Source organism: Podarcis erhardii, assembly GCF_964252035.2.
Source record: "Podarcis erhardii genome assembly, chromosome: 5".
Taxonomy (NCBI): domain Eukaryota; kingdom Metazoa; phylum Chordata; class Lepidosauria; order Squamata; family Lacertidae; genus Podarcis; species Podarcis erhardii.
The window spans coordinates 26,466,244-26,483,984 of NC_138509.1; the positions used below are offsets into that span (position 1 = coordinate 26,466,244).

At 43.7% G+C, this 17,741-nt stretch overlaps 1 protein-coding gene across 27 annotated transcripts in view; it reads right to left on the reverse strand.

The window, feature by feature from the left end:
- Positions 1–17,741, reverse strand: part of ANK3 (ankyrin 3) — a 393,627-nt gene that overhangs the window by 100,292 nt on the left and 275,594 nt on the right. For 26 of the 27 annotated variants that reach the window (XM_081861089.1, XM_081861079.1, XM_081861106.1 and 23 more), the window contains 8 exons: positions 15,624–15,722; positions 12,554–12,751; positions 10,937–11,035; positions 9,865–9,963; positions 7,746–7,844; positions 6,216–6,413; positions 5,911–6,009; positions 4,908–5,006 (listed from right to left, as the gene is read on the reverse strand). In XM_081861089.1, the coding sequence (XP_081717215.1) occupies positions 4,908–5,006; positions 5,911–6,009; positions 6,216–6,413; positions 7,746–7,844; positions 9,865–9,963; positions 10,937–11,035; positions 12,554–12,751; positions 15,624–15,722 (990 nt within the window). Of the gene's footprint in view, positions 1–4,907; positions 5,007–5,910; positions 6,010–6,215; positions 6,414–6,794; positions 6,937–7,745; positions 7,845–9,864; positions 9,964–10,936; positions 11,036–12,553; positions 12,752–15,623; positions 15,723–17,741 lie in introns of those variants that run through there. The other variant, XM_081861091.1, reaches the window with a different exon arrangement.

Below are 17,741 nucleotides of genomic sequence, written 5' to 3' on the forward strand. Positions count from 1 at the left end.
TAATATTTATTTCATTGATATGGTAACATATCACTTGCAGAATCCAATAAAACAGCTATTTACTGATTTCCTTATTATTCCAGTCAGCTCAGGTAATGAGGAATCCTCAAGGGTACATAACCATGAGGTTTGTTCTCATCTCTTTCCTACCAAGCTGCCCTTGCAAAATGAAATCTGAAGGTAGGAAACTGATCCCACAACTACATGGAGGCAGAAGAATTGGCCTAATATGATCAATGAGGCCCAAAGATGTGGACTAGAAGCTACAGACTACTGGCAATATTAGGAGAGACCAAAACACAATCCTTGAGAAGGTTATTGGGGGGCCGCTACCACAAGACCACCTCAGCAACATAATGGAAAGCCCCACTTCCTCATGCTGCTCAACTGGTGCAATGAGGTGGAGAGCTAGGGTCTCATGCTGTCTAGATTATGTCCCTGAAGGCCGGAGTCTATCAGAGAGTGGATAGATATGAACCCATGTCCAAGCTTGAGGGCAGGCTTATGGTTGCTTGTAAGGGAAAGCATGATGTGTGAGGATGGCCTATAGTACAGGCCTTCCAGAAGTCCACAGTTTATCCTGAAGAATCTTCACTTTCTGTTTGTTTTTCAAATTGTTTAAAGCAGTTCTACCCTGCAGCTTATTTGACTACATTCACAAGGGCACACACACTACAAGAAAACCTTAATTTAATCAACAGGAAAACAATATCAGAAACTATTTCTAGTTTGAAGTTTTGCTTCTGAAACAGGTTGTTGAGGTAAGAAGAGGAAAAACAAGAGAGTACCGGTAAGGTATATGTATGAGTAATAAGGGACAGTTCGAAAGGAAAGGCACCCAAGGTAAGCTGATGGGCATTTTATATCAACATGGTATCTTCTAGCACCTTCTAAGTAAACAAATGCATGTGGTGTAAGCATAAGACTGGTGTGTGTTTTGCGGCTCTCGGGTAGATGAAAAGACCAGCATGTGACTCATGTGGCTATTAGTTTGATGGTTGCCTGAATGGCATTTCAGTAATATTGTTTTAATGGATCAAGCGAAAAGAAATGGTTAAAGAGGAGAAAGAGAGAGGCAAACCAGCGAGAGTGACAAAGCCCTGTTGAGGGAGTCCATTTCAATGACAGCGATTGCACATTTTCTTATCAGACTTAATGTCTAATAGGAAGTCATCTGCCATCCCCATGTAATTTCTCATCTGACTGCACAACATGCAGCCTCGGGCAGTGGGGGAGCAGGGAGGCAATTATTAATCCCAAAAGTGATGGTGCTCGGTTTGGTTCACTTCTATGGCTCACGTGTCGAAACATGTCTTGTTCCAGGAAGCCTCTTGGCAGGCACCGAAATGCCAAAGTGGCAGCTGCTAACCCATTTGGTAAAAGACGAGTGACTCCAGTGACCCGATCTATAATTTCTGGTTCTCTTTCAAGCCTGTAATGTTATCATTCTGGGTTTCAGAGAGCCACTGGCACTGGGTGCAAGGGCAGCTCCTGCTCCTAGGGAAGGAGCTACTCTCTTCTTCCTCAGCTTCGCTGCTTTCAGCATCAAACTAGGTCAGCATCCTGTCCCCTATATAAAGAGTGTGCTTATTTCATATCATTGCGCTGCAATGCTAAAGATTTGGAAGCCAGCCCAATTTATTTCCCAAGGCACGGCAAAGGCGTATTTCCCATACAACGAGGCCCCGCTGATGCTTCGGGCTTTCTGCATGAATTTGACTTGCCCTGCCTTTCCAATGCATAATAACTGACCCACAGCTTATACTATGATTTCCCTCCATGATCTCTTTCGTCTCTGCTCATGCAAGAGGATCTGACATCTATGCATTTAATCATCCACTGGCAGGCAGTCCAAAGGGGTTTTGTTTTTTTAATGCAATTTTAAAAAACATCTTGGAAAGTGCAGAGCTCTGTTCCAGAGATGGAAGAATTTATATACCCAGCCCATTTCGTTTTAAATCTGATGGGCAAATGAGTACAGTTTGATTACTGTTTTACCCTGCATTCTTAATCACTCATTTTTGCATTACCCTGCAACCCATCACTTTACAAAGCAGCCTTGCCTCCATTTGTCCAGGAGGGTCAAAAACCCCTAAACACATGCATTGTAAATGAATGCATCTCTGTAGAACAAAGTGGGAAACCTTTGACCCATGTTGGACTCCCAACTCTCATCATCCCTGGTTATTGGCCAGACTGGCTAACGGCAGTCGGAAATCTAAAGACACATGGGGAGAGGGACACAGGTTTCCCATCCCTGGTGTAGAAAGACCCCTATGGCCTTGTATGAGCTTCATACTTAGGTGGGGATTTGGATATGGGCCCCAGTTCAACATTCCTAACCACAGCACCATCCAGCCTTTCTGCACTATCAAGTTCTAAGGCTGGCTTGCTAGGTCCACATGTATAGAAATCATGGCTCTGGAGCCTATGAACCTGCAAGACTGCTTGAGTACTGATCACAATTGTCTTTCCTAGGTCCGATGTCAGCACACGGCATCTCCAGGCAAACGCCAGGGGACTGAGACCCCAGCAAGTCCCATCACCATTGCCCGTGTACTGGACTGGTTGTGCCCCTTTAAAAAACACAAGCAGCAGCATAGCCCCTTCCCACCCAACACCAAGAGCAGCTGCGGCAAAGGAGCGAGCTGTCATTTTTATTTTTAATCCCCCCCCCAATGTCCCTGATGCAGCCTTGCTCCGATGAGTACCGGAGGGATTAAAGCAAAAGTTCTCTCTCACCCTCCTTCATTGCAGCTGCCCCGTTGACTTCTTGGTGCTGAGCAACAAGGAAAAAAAATTCTGCAAGGGGCCCAGCCAGCCAGTTCAGTGCACTTGGGTGAGTGGACCATTTTCATAATTTTTCTCCGTTGCCACCCACTCATTGCTGCAGGGACTGTGAGGCTGCTGCAGTGAGTGGCTGAATGAGCCATCATCTTAACAATTCCCCAGTGCCCTAGACTGAGCAACACTACACTGGGAATTAAAGCACCAGCTTCCTCCCTTGCAGCTCCCTGTTCTTTGTAGCACTTACCTGATTTTGTGCCTAGTAAGGACATGCGAGGGCACCATGCTAAGGACACTTTGTCCGCACCCCCAGCTTGGAGGCAGCCCTAGTCTTCCCCATCAGATTCTCCAAAGCTTAACCAGCACCTTTCAGAAAAGCCTTTTGCTACCACCTGATCATTTTTCAGTCTGACCTGCCTTAGAGAGCCACGAGAATTCTCAAACAAAACATTTCAGTGGGGTTTCTAAAGTGTACGGCACATCTTTAATCAAAATGGTGTTGCCTTTTCTTGGGTTGTGATCAGACTAAGACTACAATCCTGTGCCCATTAGGGGGAGTAAGCCCAGTCAAACACTTCCAAGTAAACACACATTGGAGAGCATGAGAAAAATATGAAAAATAGAGATGCTGGGATCTGATTTTTTAAAAAGTAGTGATCTCCCAAACTATACCATGCACAGAAATCCTTAACAGCATTTTGCCAGGTTTGCTCTAAAATGGTATGCATTGTTTGTTTGTTTTCAATTTCTAGGCAGTCCACACACATTTATGATGCCACATAGATGCTGGTGAAAAAGACAACAATCATGCAAGGCTCTTACCTCATTTTTCATCAGCTTAACTTCCCTTTCTCCCGACAAAAGGATTAAGGATAAACAAAATATATGCAGAAAAGCAGCCTGTTCAGGTGACATTTTGCCCTCAACTAGGAAACTGGTGGCAGGAAGTAGAAAAGATCAGGAATTGGGGCCTTGGGTATTGTCACATTCTTTTCATACTTCCCTCATGTTCTCCTCCTTGCAGGAAGGAATGATTCAGGGAGAACCAGAGTCTACAATAAAGTAGGACTTCCCTGACTTTGTGAGTTAAAATAATCTCCAGCTCAGGATCAGGGCTAAGACTCCCTCAAGTACTCTTCCTCTCCATCACCATTAGACTTCTGGGATTCCCAGTTAGGTTAATATATTAATGTCCCTTTAACCCAACAAGGGAAACTTGTAGTTTTCCAAATGTTGGTCTCTAACTCCTGTCAAGTCTGGCTAGCATGGTCAATAGTAGGGGAGGATGAGAACTGTTGAAACATCTGGAAAGGTACAGATTCCTCATCTGTGCTTTAACCAGAGAAGAGGAAGGTCTCTTTGCTGAGGTACAATGGAGATATAAAGATGTTCCCTGGGACACCTGATACACCAAGCAATGGCACCCATATCTGTGCGAAGCCATTCTCAGAAAGGCTCATCAGGCCTAATCTCTAGGACATGTTGGGCTGTACGCCACCATATTTTACACAGAACAGACCCATTGAAATTAATGAGCTTGACTAAACTAGGTCGATTAACTGCATTGGATCTACACCGTGTAAAAGTTAGTGAAATACAACCCAGTTATTTCACAAAGCTTTCGTACTTATGTGGATGTGGCAGTCTCATTTTGTACAGCTGCCGTGGAAAAAAGAGGATTTCAATTTAGTTTGTGTTTGTGACATTATTATTATTGGTTAGAAGTTTATGGGAGGGTTCCCACCCCCTGTATTTTGAGCTGATGTCTGAACTGAATGGAAGATTACAAGTTTCAAACCCAAGTTAGGGAGATACATAGTGGGGATATCTATCCTTCCCTCTCCTTAATGGAGGATTTTAGGCAACACCCATATGATCTTCTCATTATGGCTGTGACCAACAGAGGAGAATGTTTTCAGCAAAGTCCCTTATGCCACTGTCAAATATTTAAATAGTTTTCTAACAACTTCTGCATCTGGAAGTGTGTAGACTGTTCCTGATCAGAGTTAGTAAGGTACATGGCAATTTGTCGAAAGGAAGGAACGTGGAACGGATGCTGTGGAATGGCTGCATAAAAGCTAACTATCTGGTCCTTCATCCCACAGAGCAAGCACGGGTACCTTTGCAGAGGCGTGAGGTGAGGCTCCCTGGTCCAAGAGAAGCAGTGCCACTTTCTGATTATCGTAATGTGCCGCGACATGCAGTGGAGTTAAACCACTCTAAAAATACGTGCAGAACAAACAGGCATTGTTAGAAAACCACCATACATTAAAAAAGAAAAAGAAAAAAGAAAACTGGAGAATTAGGTTAATCTAGGTTTGGTGAGACTACTGTGGAACTAAACTAAGGTTTTGAAATGATAAATGACAACAAAGAAGACAGTACGACACAAACTACTTGATTTGTAGGTGGGTATTCTCCCTCTTCACTGCACTCCTGGCCTCCCAAACATACCAGGCATGAGAAATATATATTCACAGTACACTCCCATGCTTCTTGAGCATCAAAGTACCCATTCCATTACATGTGCAACCCTTCATGGACTTTATCACTTCAGAAGTGGGATTGGGGTGTGGGTGTGTGGGTGTGTAAATTTGAATGCTCTGAAATCTTTAAGACTAGCCCATCAAAGAGAATGCTTCTATAGTTTGGCCTCCTCTTTGATCTGATGGTTTTCTCTGTGTAGGAAGTATTTTTAAGCTGGGAAAGTGTTCAGCCATCATATTGAACCCACTCCAATGCATGTATTCTGAAGTTGTGCAGTCCATGAAAGCTTGTCTCAAATGGGTTGCAGAATTCTAATTCCATGTAAATGTTTTAAACATTCTGTGCACAACCACTGATGTAACCCCTAGTAGAAACTGGCCCCAGGCCACCATATTATATGGTGGCCTGGGTAGATTTTTTTTTTTTGGGGGGGGAAACCATCCAGAAACCACCACTCCAGCTCAGGGAGAATCCAAGACTGATGCTACAATAACTCAGAGATGCATAGGAAAGTTGCAAATATCCAAGAAATATCTGCTGCTGTTCCTGCTACTGATAGTCAGTATTGGCTAACTATGGGAAGATCAGGACTGGGTATATTCTGCAGAAGCAGGGAGTGATTCTTGCCTGCCTCACCTTTCCAGCAGCATCTGGAGATGCATTCTTCTGAAGCAAGAGGTTGGCTACTTCAATTTTGCCGTACTTGGCTGCCACATGTAGAGGAGTAAATCCTTTCTGTAAGAGAAGCATTTCCATCAGTAATTCCCTTTTACCTCGGGGCCTTTCCCCTCCCAGACAGGGCATTTGCACACTCGGCTGATCTATACCAGATACATTTGCAGGGCTGTGGTTCTATGCAAGGGCAGAAGAGAAGATGGCACTGGCCACGAGGTTCAACAATAGCCAATTTTATTAGATGGTGACACGTAAAGTTCCCTTACCTTGGTAGTTATGCTTAAGGATGCGCCGTGATCCATAAGGACTGATGCTACATCTTCATGTCCTTCCCGTGCTGAAAGGTGCAATGGTGTATACCCTGAAGTTGTGGGGGCGTTGGGAGACGCTCCTTGCTGTAACAGCTGCTGCACTATGTCAGCTTTTCCCAGTCGCGCAGAGATGTGCAGCGGTGTTTGGTCATCCTAAACACAAAGGAAAAAGGAGCCACATACAGGGAGTTCAACACTTGCACATACGTATTACGAGTAAACGACTTTCATAGTGACCAGTGGCAGTATCTGTATGGACAGCTTGTATCCTGTAGAGACCCTATGCGGAATGTGGTATGTGCATTATATCAAACGCGACACAGTTCTTGAACATGTTAAACCAGTCTTTCCCAACTGGTGGCCTTCTAGAGGTTGTTGGGCTACAATGTGCATCATCCCTGACCATAGGCCATGGAATTTAGGACTGGAACCATCTAAGGTTGAGAAAGGCTGTGTTATGAAACCTGCAAAATATACGTATGCAGGCATGCTTTCAATATTAAGACACACATTATTAACACTCCACCTTCCTGCCTCATTTGAGGCACACAAGGCAGTTGAACATATGGAAATGACCCAGTATTTAGAGACACTAATTCTAAGGCAGAAGGTGCCTATAGATACGCAGGTCAGCAGAGCTGTCCAGGACGGCTACATTCCCCAAGTCAGGCCATCCTAAGGCCAGCCAGGAGGAACAGAATGTGAAGACTGCTAAGATTCCAGCACCTCAGAAGGTCCCACCCACCACTGTTATGATGCCTGCCCTGGAACCTCGAGAGACACCCCAGGGCATTGTGAGAAATGAAAGTGGAGGTTCCAAGGTGATCACCGTGCTAGAGAGCCACTGTAGTGGCGTGAGTGTTAGGACTAGGATGTGGGAGACCAAGGTTCAAATCCCCACTTTGGCATGAATCTCACTTAGGTCAATCACTGTTGCTGTGATGTTGAAATGGGGGAAGGGGAGAACAGCATGCACCACCTTTGGCAGACAGATGGGCTATACATAAAAGGTAAAGGTACCCCCGCCCGTACGGGCCAGTCGTGACCGACTCTAGGGTTGCGCGCTCATCTCGCTCAAGAGGCCGGGAGAGGAGGAGACCTATCAGAGGGCACGTTGCTGAGGCCTTCAAACCTGGAGGCAACCTTCCTGATGTTGTCAGAGCAACATCTGCTTTCCCTGGGAGCTCTCCCAGTTGTTGCAGAGTCCGAGCTTTGACCTCCTACTGTTAACTTGGCTGCTGGTTCATTCCTGCTCCAGATTTGCCCTCTTCAGAATTTGCCTGGTGCTCTGCAGGTTGGCACCCCAACCAGAACAGGCCCATGTAGCCTGCACCAAGACCTCACTGTTGTAAATTAGGGTAAACATGTATTGTACCAATTCTACTGAAGCTGACCTTATGCTCAATGGTGACACCATGCCTTGCTTTGGAGAATCAAGCACATGACTCTTGCAGTGCACATCAAGTAGAGAAATAGTCCGCTTACCTTGGCTTTAGCTTCTACCTGAGCTCCATTCTGGACTAAATATCGAACAACTTCCGACTGGCCAGCTCTGGCAGCCATATGGAGTGCTGTCTCTCCCCGCTATGAATGGAAAATTAATGCCAGAGAGTCAGAGGCTAGTAGTAATAATAATAACCCATCCCATAAGGTAAAAAGCAAACAGAAATATTTTAATCAACAAATGAAAAAAAAAAAAAGCTTTACATTCTACTCATAAACCATCAGCACATGAATACTTTCAAGGGGCTGACTGGGAGCAGAATGCAAAACCCAATCAATATATGACCTCCAGCTCTGGCCCCACCAAAGTAATTTATTCCAGCCATTGATTTTCCAGCTGTTAAAGCACACGAGTGTTTTGTTCTGTGTTAAAGGAAATAATGCCCTTTTAAAAATGCAAAGCTACATCGGCAATGTAAACACAACACTGTGTTAAACGACCATTCACAGTTGGTGAAACTTTCACAATTATGCCAAGCTTGATCATGTATGCAGAAGATATGAACATTTTTATTCTTTTGTGTGACTTTCTGCTGTTATATTCCAGTGGCCCTAGATTTTGCTGTAAGCAGGGAATCACTTTGCTGGGCAGTTGAAAATAAATCAATAATAATAATAATATAAAGAGCTGCAGAGCTTCACGAGCTTTCACCGAAAGAGGTGTCGCCAGGGAAACAACCAGAACAGCAAAAACTTTGATTTGAAGGAAGGAAGCGCCTTTCTAAACCTTTTGCAATCCACTGACTCTTTTAAAAGCAAGCATTTTTTATAGCACAGATGGTGCTGCATGGGCGTCTATAATTTAAGATGGTTTTATAGAGCAAACTGCCACAGCAATGCTCTACTGCAGCAAAGCCTCGCCTCTCATGCATCAGACTTTGCAAAGAACAGACAGTGCCAAACTGTAGTAAAAGAAGAAGAAGAAAAGTGTTATTGTGTATGCGTGTGCTTTTTGAAGCCTGCTTCTGTCACTTTGGCACAAATGCATCTAGAACAGCTCCATTTATAAAACACACACACACACAAAAACCCCACTCTTCCACAAAGCCTCTGGGTGCACGCAGGTACTCCAGGGCGGCTGTGGCCAAAAACAGGCAATATGTCCTGACAATCTGCTGCAATCTGCTAGCAACCTCAGCAGCGCCTGCCTCAAATTGGGAAAAGGCCCTGGTCTTCTGGGGTTATGGCATTCAAGGAGTCAAGTGCACTTTTCAGAAATCAAACACTGAGCAATAATAAATGAACTCCTGCTCTTTCCAGTGCAAAGAAGGAGATAAAGATGAAAACAAATTTCAGTAAGAACAGAGAGGGGGGCGACTCTTCAACAAGCCTTTAAGCTATCCTCCTAACACAGAGAAGGGGGAATTCAAAGCTGTTGTTGTTGTTGTTGTTGTTGTTGTTGTTGTTCACATTCATCAGAGCATTGGCAGTAAATGAGAGATACAATAATTCAATAAAACATCGCCCATGGGATAGGCACATAATGAAGTTTGGCTCCACATGATAGGGCCAAGTTTGCAGGGCATATCCCAAAAAACAAGAATCTCAATGAAAGTTTGGTTACTTTACTCTTTGATATGTTGTTGTTGTTGTTCACATTCATCAGAGCATTGGCAGTAAATGAGAGATACAATAATTCAATAAAACATTGCCCATGGGATAGGCACATATGAAGTTTGGCTCCACGTGATAGGGCCAAATTTGCAGGGCATATCCCCAAAAACAAGAATCTCAATGAAAGTTTGGTCACTTTACTCTTTGATATGTCTGGTACAGAAATGCAATGAGTGAACAGCCCATGTGGCTTGACAGGGATAAACAAATACTGTGGGGCAGGATTTTTTTCACCCAGAACTCGACAGAACTCAGTTCCGGGACCTCTCAGGTGGGCACCGTTGCCATTATAAGAGAACACAGGAGGTGTTCATGGTGAATTCTGGCACCTCTTTTTCTAGAAAAATAGCACTGCTGTGGGAAACAGAAGCAGCAGCTCAAACTCTAGACTAGAAAAGGTCTAGGAAAACGTATGAGGAAGGTGTGAATGCACTACAAGTCAGATATTCTCCTTGGCATAATAAAACTAATGAACATTGGTGCTCACCACATTGGTTGTGTTGGGCGATGCTCCATGATGCATCAGCTGTGAAACAATATTTACATGTCCCATGAAGGCAGCAACATGGATCGGAGTCAGACCCGACTAGAAAATGGAAAGAAGAAGAAAAATGACCGAAGTTTGAGGTTAGCGGCATAGAATGAGCTACAATGAAAAAGAGTTGCCTGGACCTTGGCAGTGAAGGTGAATTGTGAGTTGTACATGGCAGCTATAAAAGGATGCCTATTCAGCACAAAGCTTGCTATTCTCAACCTTGGGTTCCCAGGTGTTCTTGGACTACAACTCCCATCATCCACAGCCAGAAGGGGCAGTAATCAGGGATGGTGGGAGTGGTAGTCCAACGACATCTGAGAACCCAAGGTTGGGAAAGGCTGCTTTAATTGCTACACCACACTTGCTCCCACAGCAACGTTTTAGATTGACATTTCTGACAATCACTGAAGCATTGAAGGAACATTGTGCTATCTAAAGCCTGTAATGTAAATCAGGGCGGGAAATCTGTGGCCTTCCAAATGTTGTTGGATACTTCCACCAGTTCCAGTCTGCATAGCCAATGGTCAGGGATGATGGGTCTTCCAATAAGTGGAACCTGGCCAGAATGGAAGAAGTCACCAAGCATGTGTTGTGGTCCTAGCATACCTCTCTCCCATGCAGGAGGCTATTGCCACCCCAAAAAATCTGCTGCTCAAGGCATATGCCCCCCTCTCCCAAACCCCTTGATCTAGGCCTGAATCTAGGGACACTTATTAGTTCAGTAGGCCAAAGATCACCACATCTCAACTTAGTTATACACCTAAGAACACAAAATCCCTCTGCAATGTTGTGGGATTCCACAGAGACACACCATGTGGGTTTTTCAGCATATAAGGAAGTGTGGAAAGGATTCCCTTACAGCAGAGAAGTTTAGAAACAATTAGCATATGGAAACCTCAACTGAAACAGTAGGATAGGGGTCCCTGCTTTGATTTCGAATCTTCCTCCTGTTCTCAGCTCTTAAGTCAATGGACTTGCTTGTTTACAGAAAACATAACAGCATGTGCAGTCAAAGATACCTTACCTCAGTGACAGCTTGGATAGATGCTCCATGTTTCAGCAAAAGTTCCATCACTTTAATTCTGTTCTTTTTGCAGGCAATGTGGAGAGGTGTGAAACCATTCTGTAAAATTGAGAAAAGGACTTTTCACAGACAGCTAGACAAATGTTATTGACAAAACACTTCTTCTCTGAATTATATGCACTGCACTATGCTTCCCATCCCCATGGCTGCTAATTTTTGTTTCACACACACACATATATATATATATATATAGAGAGAGAGGATTTTGCTGGATGAAATGTTAATGACTAGTATGCTTTGGGGGATAAATAGTATTTGCACATACAGTAAAGTGCAAAGCTAAGCTGCCATTTCATTGTGAGTGAAGCAGCAAGAAGAAGCAAGAAAACAAGCTATCCTGAACATCAAAGGTACAGTCCTATTCACAGCATCTGCTTGAATGTCGATGACAACCTGTATACATATCAAAGTGGCATCATAGGATTATTTTAAAAACAGCTGACAGAATTGGGCCTCCAATCTCATCAGCATCAGCTACCTTTCCAACAGGAGTAAAAGATACCATATGCTTTCATAACATATGGTCAGGGCTACTGCCTCTTCTAGTTGAGTCAAAACAGGCAGTTCAGTTCATTGCCATACTTGAGTTGAATTCTTTCACTTCTTCTTTTTTATTACTGTTATCATTCAAGGTAAATATCACGAAGAGAGAGAAAACAGAACAGAACCAAGCATTTCCCCTTTTCCTGAAACCTGAGATCTTTCAATGTGAGTTGCTAAGGGGGAAGGGTTGTGTGGAGACCTGTGCTGTTTCCAAAGAATGATGTGGGGATATGCTTATAGAAAAGACATATATTTTGGGGAAATTGTTTGTCATTTGCGGAAGTCATTATAACCAACACAACTCCCTCTAATCCATGTGCAGTCTTGTGTTTATTTCCCAGTTTAATACTTGCTTTGCAGACATCAGAAACATTTTGAACCCCAAACATCCTTCCCCCCCTTCCCTTCCACCATTTGAAAGGCCAGTGATCTGAATCTGTTTCCAAAGATATAATCTGAATTTCTCCCACACTGATTGCTGATGGCAGTTAAAGACTGCATAATTTACCCTTTTCTTTCCAACTGATACCAAGCCGTAAAAAAATATGTGCGCGCACACACGCACCCTGATTAAATTTTCAGTAGTATTGATACAGAAAGACTTTATCCAATTTTCTTTTGCCTAACATAATGCAGACACAAGATGTGCATTAATGGCACAAGAAACACATTCATGAGAACTTCATACTAAAACACAGTGCTTTTTTTCTAAAAAAAATATGTTTAGGGGTACTCTCATTTTGAATCAAGAAAACCACAATTTTATTGTTCAAATCGGGAAAAATAAATACAGTAAATGGACAAAAGTACAAAGATTCACAAAATGTTTAGGGGCTTGCGTACCCCTGCACACCCCAAGAAAAAAGCACTGCTAAAACCTATTTTCTTGAGCCCTGTGAGCAATGGCAGCTGTTCCCCCTGAATAATTTGAGACTCCCAAATACCAAGCATAAACATGCTGAGATACATATATATATGCTAGTGACGAAGTGTTAGCCTGCTGTGCGTACTCACCAGTGCTTTGGCATTAGGATTAGCTTTCTTGTCCAACAAAACTTTCGCAACTTTGTAGTGGCCACAGTGGGCGGCAACATGCAGCGCTGTCAGATAGTCGTTAGTGACATCATCCACAGGCACATTGTGCTCAATGAGAAGCTGGACACAGTTGAGGTGGTCCCCTTGCGTCGCCATGTGCAATGGAGACAAGCCATTCTGGGAAAAGAAAAGCAGGCGCAGAAGAGCAGTATAATAAGATGCACAACTTTAAAACAAGGAGGCCACTTCTGACAGAGGAGTGTTGCTACCAGCTAGCTTTACAAGCTTTTGGAATTTATAGGGGGACCTCTAAGGATAACGTAAATGACGAAGCAGACAGACATTTCAACTCCGCTGCTACTGCACCTGAACCAAGCAGGAATTCCATGGGAATCTAAAAGTAACCCGAGGGAAGGCCAATAAAAAGTAAGGGGAGAGGGAAAGGAGTGGTAGAACCATTTTAACGCTCCATCCAAGCTCTTTTCACAACATGAGGGCAGAGCAGGCAACACCTCCCCCAATTCACTAACTGTAGTAAGGAAATCAGTACCATGCCATAGAAAATTATACCCCCTCAAAGCAAAACCTTCAAGTTGGTGATAAAGGCATTCCCGAGGTTGTTGTTGGCATCCGGTCTTCTCTTGAGAGACAGTGAAGTGCACCTTATCTCTGGGACGCAAGGCTGGCCTAGCCAGAGGCCAAGACCCCGCCCCCTGGCCTTGCTGATGTGGTCCAAAGGATAACAGAGCAATATGTTTGGAACTAGCTTGGCTGCAGGAGGCATACAAGGTGCCATCCAACTGCCTGAGGGACTCCACTTTGGATTTGTGAGGTGTTTACTCCATAGCCTTTTCTTCTCCTGAAGATATCTCACAAAATAGCCAGGTGTGGATTTTCCCTCAGGGTTTACTCCTGAAGCCCTTCTCACAAAGGAGCATAGCTGCAAGGCAGCAGAGGTTTAGGACCAGTGTTTTCCTTCTCCTAGATGGGCTCCCTTTCCAGGTTGACCAGCCCCACCTGCCCCTCATCCATGAAGTGAAGGCAGTGAATTGACACATGTTGCTGGTGGACCCCCAGAAAAGTGGCATCTTACTTGTGCAAGCTCTAGTGCAATTAAAGTGAGTAGACAAAAAATGCACAGATAAATTCCTCATTTCCATGAGTTCTGCTGTGCATCATTTATTATAACTCATAAGTGAAACACATCTGTTCAAGCCTAGTTGGGTGACCCTTGGGTGAGAGCCAATGTGGTGTGATCATTCAGAGTGTCAGGAGTAGGTCTGGATAGGCTCAGGTTCAAATTCCCATAAAGCCATGGGACTCGGTTTCTGTCTTCCAGTTTAACCTACCTCTCAGGAATTTTGTGAGAATAAAATGGGGAGAACCAGTTATGCAGCCTTGAGCTCCATAGCAGAATGGATGGATATAGTTTTAATCAATCAACTCTCACAAACAGCAGCTGAGGAGGTAAATCTGTGTCTGGGCTATGCTACTTCAGACTGCAGGTGTAGGCTTACATCACTCCATACAAAAACATTCCTATGGACAGAAAATGAACATGCAAGGGAGAAAACAAGAACAGAAGCTTCTCCCTTGATATCCAGTTTTTGGTTCACATAGGGGAGTATTCAGTCATGAGAGCCCTCACCTGCCATGTGAAGTGGTATATGCTAAGAACATGTTTGGTTCCTCACCTGGTCCGTGTGAGAACTTGAGTTTTAGCTATTAGATTTTCAATAATTTCCATATGCTTATTTGAAAATCAAGAAAGAAAGCTGACCTCGTTTTGCAAAATTCATCTTTTTTTAAAGAATTTTTTTTTTTAATTATTAGAAAAACAAATGAACCAGTGCTGGTTGGGACTCTCTGTCTCCCTCTCCCTCTTTCTGTATAAAACACACCATAGCTCTGTGCCATGGGAAATGGCTCATTAATGCCATTCTCAAGATCTTCTGCCTTCCAGTTTTCCATACAAACCTAGTCAAAATTAACATATCAGAGAGAGAAAATGACAGAGATGAGGGGGGCTTCAGACAGCAGAACTTCATGTTGGTCGCTTGTTTCTTTTTTTTTACATTTATCTTTAATGTGAAGCTTGAGTTTCCCTCTGTAGGAGAGCAGGTGCATCTGTATTATAGCGGAGGAGTCACTTTGCTGGAGAGTTATATAATCTCTTTTCTAGGCCAGCTTATTTTCACAGCCCTCGCACAAAAATGCAACTTCAAATTCAGAAATGCTGGGCCCCCTCCCCCCCCCCCAGGTTGGGAAGCTCAACCGGGGATTGAATACTAGGAAAAGCTGTTTTTCAACCTTAAGTGGGCTTTGGAAAAGGTGAAGGCCACAAGGTCTTGCACCTTCGGATTCAAGAAACTGACTTCTCAAGAAAAATTCACAGCAATTCACTCATGCCATAAAGTGAAGATTAAACTCCCCAGAAGGATACCCGAACTAACAGCATATATGAAGAAATGGGGACTAAAGTCCAACAGGTGCTTTCAGAAGTGAGGCTATGGATTCATTTAAGATCAGAAGGTTCCACTACTGAACGTCAGTGCAGTACGGAAAACAGGGTAGTGCCATTTTAAAAATTCAAATGCATAGTCCAGTCAATGCAGATGTTCATTTATTATTTACAGGCACAGGAAATGTAAAGCCTCGTTAATAAAAATTACTTATGAAAATGGCCTGCCTGTACCTGTGGGAAAATGCAGACTTGAGAGGGATGAGCAGGAAAGAGAATGGGTGCAACCTGAGGCTGAGATTCAAAGAGCTACCGTAGACATGCCCGGGGACTTGAGATTTTCTCTGTCTTTGCACTGTTGGTACCCAATTCCACAGCACAAGCTGCTTTTGAAAAAAGCACCACTCTTTTCAAAGCCAGTCCAATGAGCCACTTGGATAGGGGAGGTGGGTAGGGGGTCTGTTTACCAGACTCAAGCACAAATGTCTCTTCAGCGAGTGGAGCTAGCTGCACAGTTAGGAAGCTAGGAAACTCCTTCTTGCTGAGTCAGACCATCTATCATTCTCCAAATCCCAAGCTCCACATTACCTTCGTTTTCGAAAGGATTGGGGCACCTCGGTCAAGCAGCATCCGCACAACCTGTTCGTGGCCACTTCGTGCCCCACAGTGGAGAGGTGTCAGCCCGTCCTGTTGAATAAGGAAGTCACAACCCATTATTTTGGAGGGGCATAAATGAAGGATGCAAGTTGAACACATTTAAACTGTTCTGGGATACCCCCAAAGGGGGTTGGAGGAAATCTTCACCAATTTATGTTACATTTTCAATGTATCTCCTCCATAATGGAGAAGGACACAGAAAAGCACTGTTGCTTATTTCCATTCCACACACAACTGTACTATTTCCAGAGAAGTAGCCAGGTTAGTCTGTCCCAGGCAAGAAACGCAGAGAGCCTTGTGGTACCTTGAAGACTAGCAAACAGTAGCAATTGATCTGATGGGGTAGCACCTCTTGGCAGGGGGTGGGGGGCACTGCCACCTTCCAGGGTGGGTTAATACTGGTGAGGTTGACGCTGGGCTCCATAGCACCCTGACATCACCACCTCCTTCCCAGCACTGCAATAGCACCCTGCCTACTTGGCCACCCCTGCCAACACAGTAGTGACATTGATTTGCAAGGTTTTGTGGACCATAGTCCAATTCATCAGACGCATTCGTCCCCCGTCCCTGTCTCCGCTGCTGCCACACAGGTAGAGTAAACAGCGAGACCAGGAGGGGGGGGGAAATGCCCAAAAAAGTACATAGGGTGTAAATAGTGCATCATTAGCAGTGGTTATTCACAAACAGTTGAGTTGAAAACAGATGTCCTGGTGAGCCAATTAATAAACATAGTTTGACCAAAAAACAACAACACCATGTTCCAAATCAACACAACAGCGATCGCACTGAAACTCTTGATAAATTGTAATTCTGAGGTTCACAGAATTCACAGAACAGAGTCTTTCTCTCCGTGTCTCTTACGTGCAGGGGCACACATAAATGTGCTGTGCTGTACGCAGCCATTTCAAGTGCCATTAAGGCAGCTACCTATCCATATCAGATTTACCTCACGTTTATTCACATCTTTGCTTCCTTGGCACTTCTCACATAGTTCCTGTAGGCCGGAGTGTCAGCTAATGTCAATTTAGTTAGGATGACTCAGGCAGATTGTGACCTAGCGCGCTTACACTGTTTCACTTCGTAAATATATAGGCTAAGGCAGATTTTACCTATTTGCTTGGGTTTTGCTCATAAAAGTGAAGGCCGTGGTTCCCCATTGTATTGTTCAATGTTTGCGCAATACGTTCAGTCAACAAACAAAACTTAAAATCTAGTCTCTTATTGCACCCAGAGATTCAGTGCTCCAGTCTGTATGACCATATGTCAGCTTAATAAGCAAATTTATTCACCTTCACATGCAGCTTCTTTATTCCTCCCCTGGCAGCATGAGAAATCCAATTAACCATCGCTTCCCATTTCATTAAAACTGGGAAGTTATGGTTACCAGGTTCAGTGAAAGCTAAGATATATGCTTGCTGTGGTTTGCTGTTGGTTAAATACCCTGGCTTGTTCCAAAGCTGGTAACCATAGTTTCCTAAGTTCGGAGAAAATAGGAAACTATGGTTTCTTAAAGACCTCCTCCTTCAGATTGGTCACATTACAAGTGGAGGAGCTAAGGGGATGTGAGTGCTAGGAAATGGCTCATCTACATCTCGGTCTACTAAGCTGAAATATGATTATTTACCAGTATTTTTTTATTTCATAAAAATTTATATACCGCCTGAATGTAGGAAAAAACCTCAAAGCAGTTTACAAAATGATCATCCAAACAAATCCTGTGTGTCAAAGGATTGACGCAAGATTTTAAAACCATTTAAGTACGCACCAGAACAGAATTAAAGGCCCACTGCTATAACAATGAGGAAAAAATGATATTCAAGTATGCCAGCAACCCAGCAGCTATAAACAAGATCTGTGTAACATGTAATTTAGGTGCCACTTTATCCCTCTTATTTATTTACACAATGTCAATCACCTTCTTTCCAAGCACTTTACGGTTGTGCGTTCAAAAAGGCGTTGATGCACTCTGAGCACATAGTGTGCTCATATTAAATCTGTCGTGGTGCACTGGGGAAACATCTTTTAGGTTGGAAATTACAGTGTCATTCC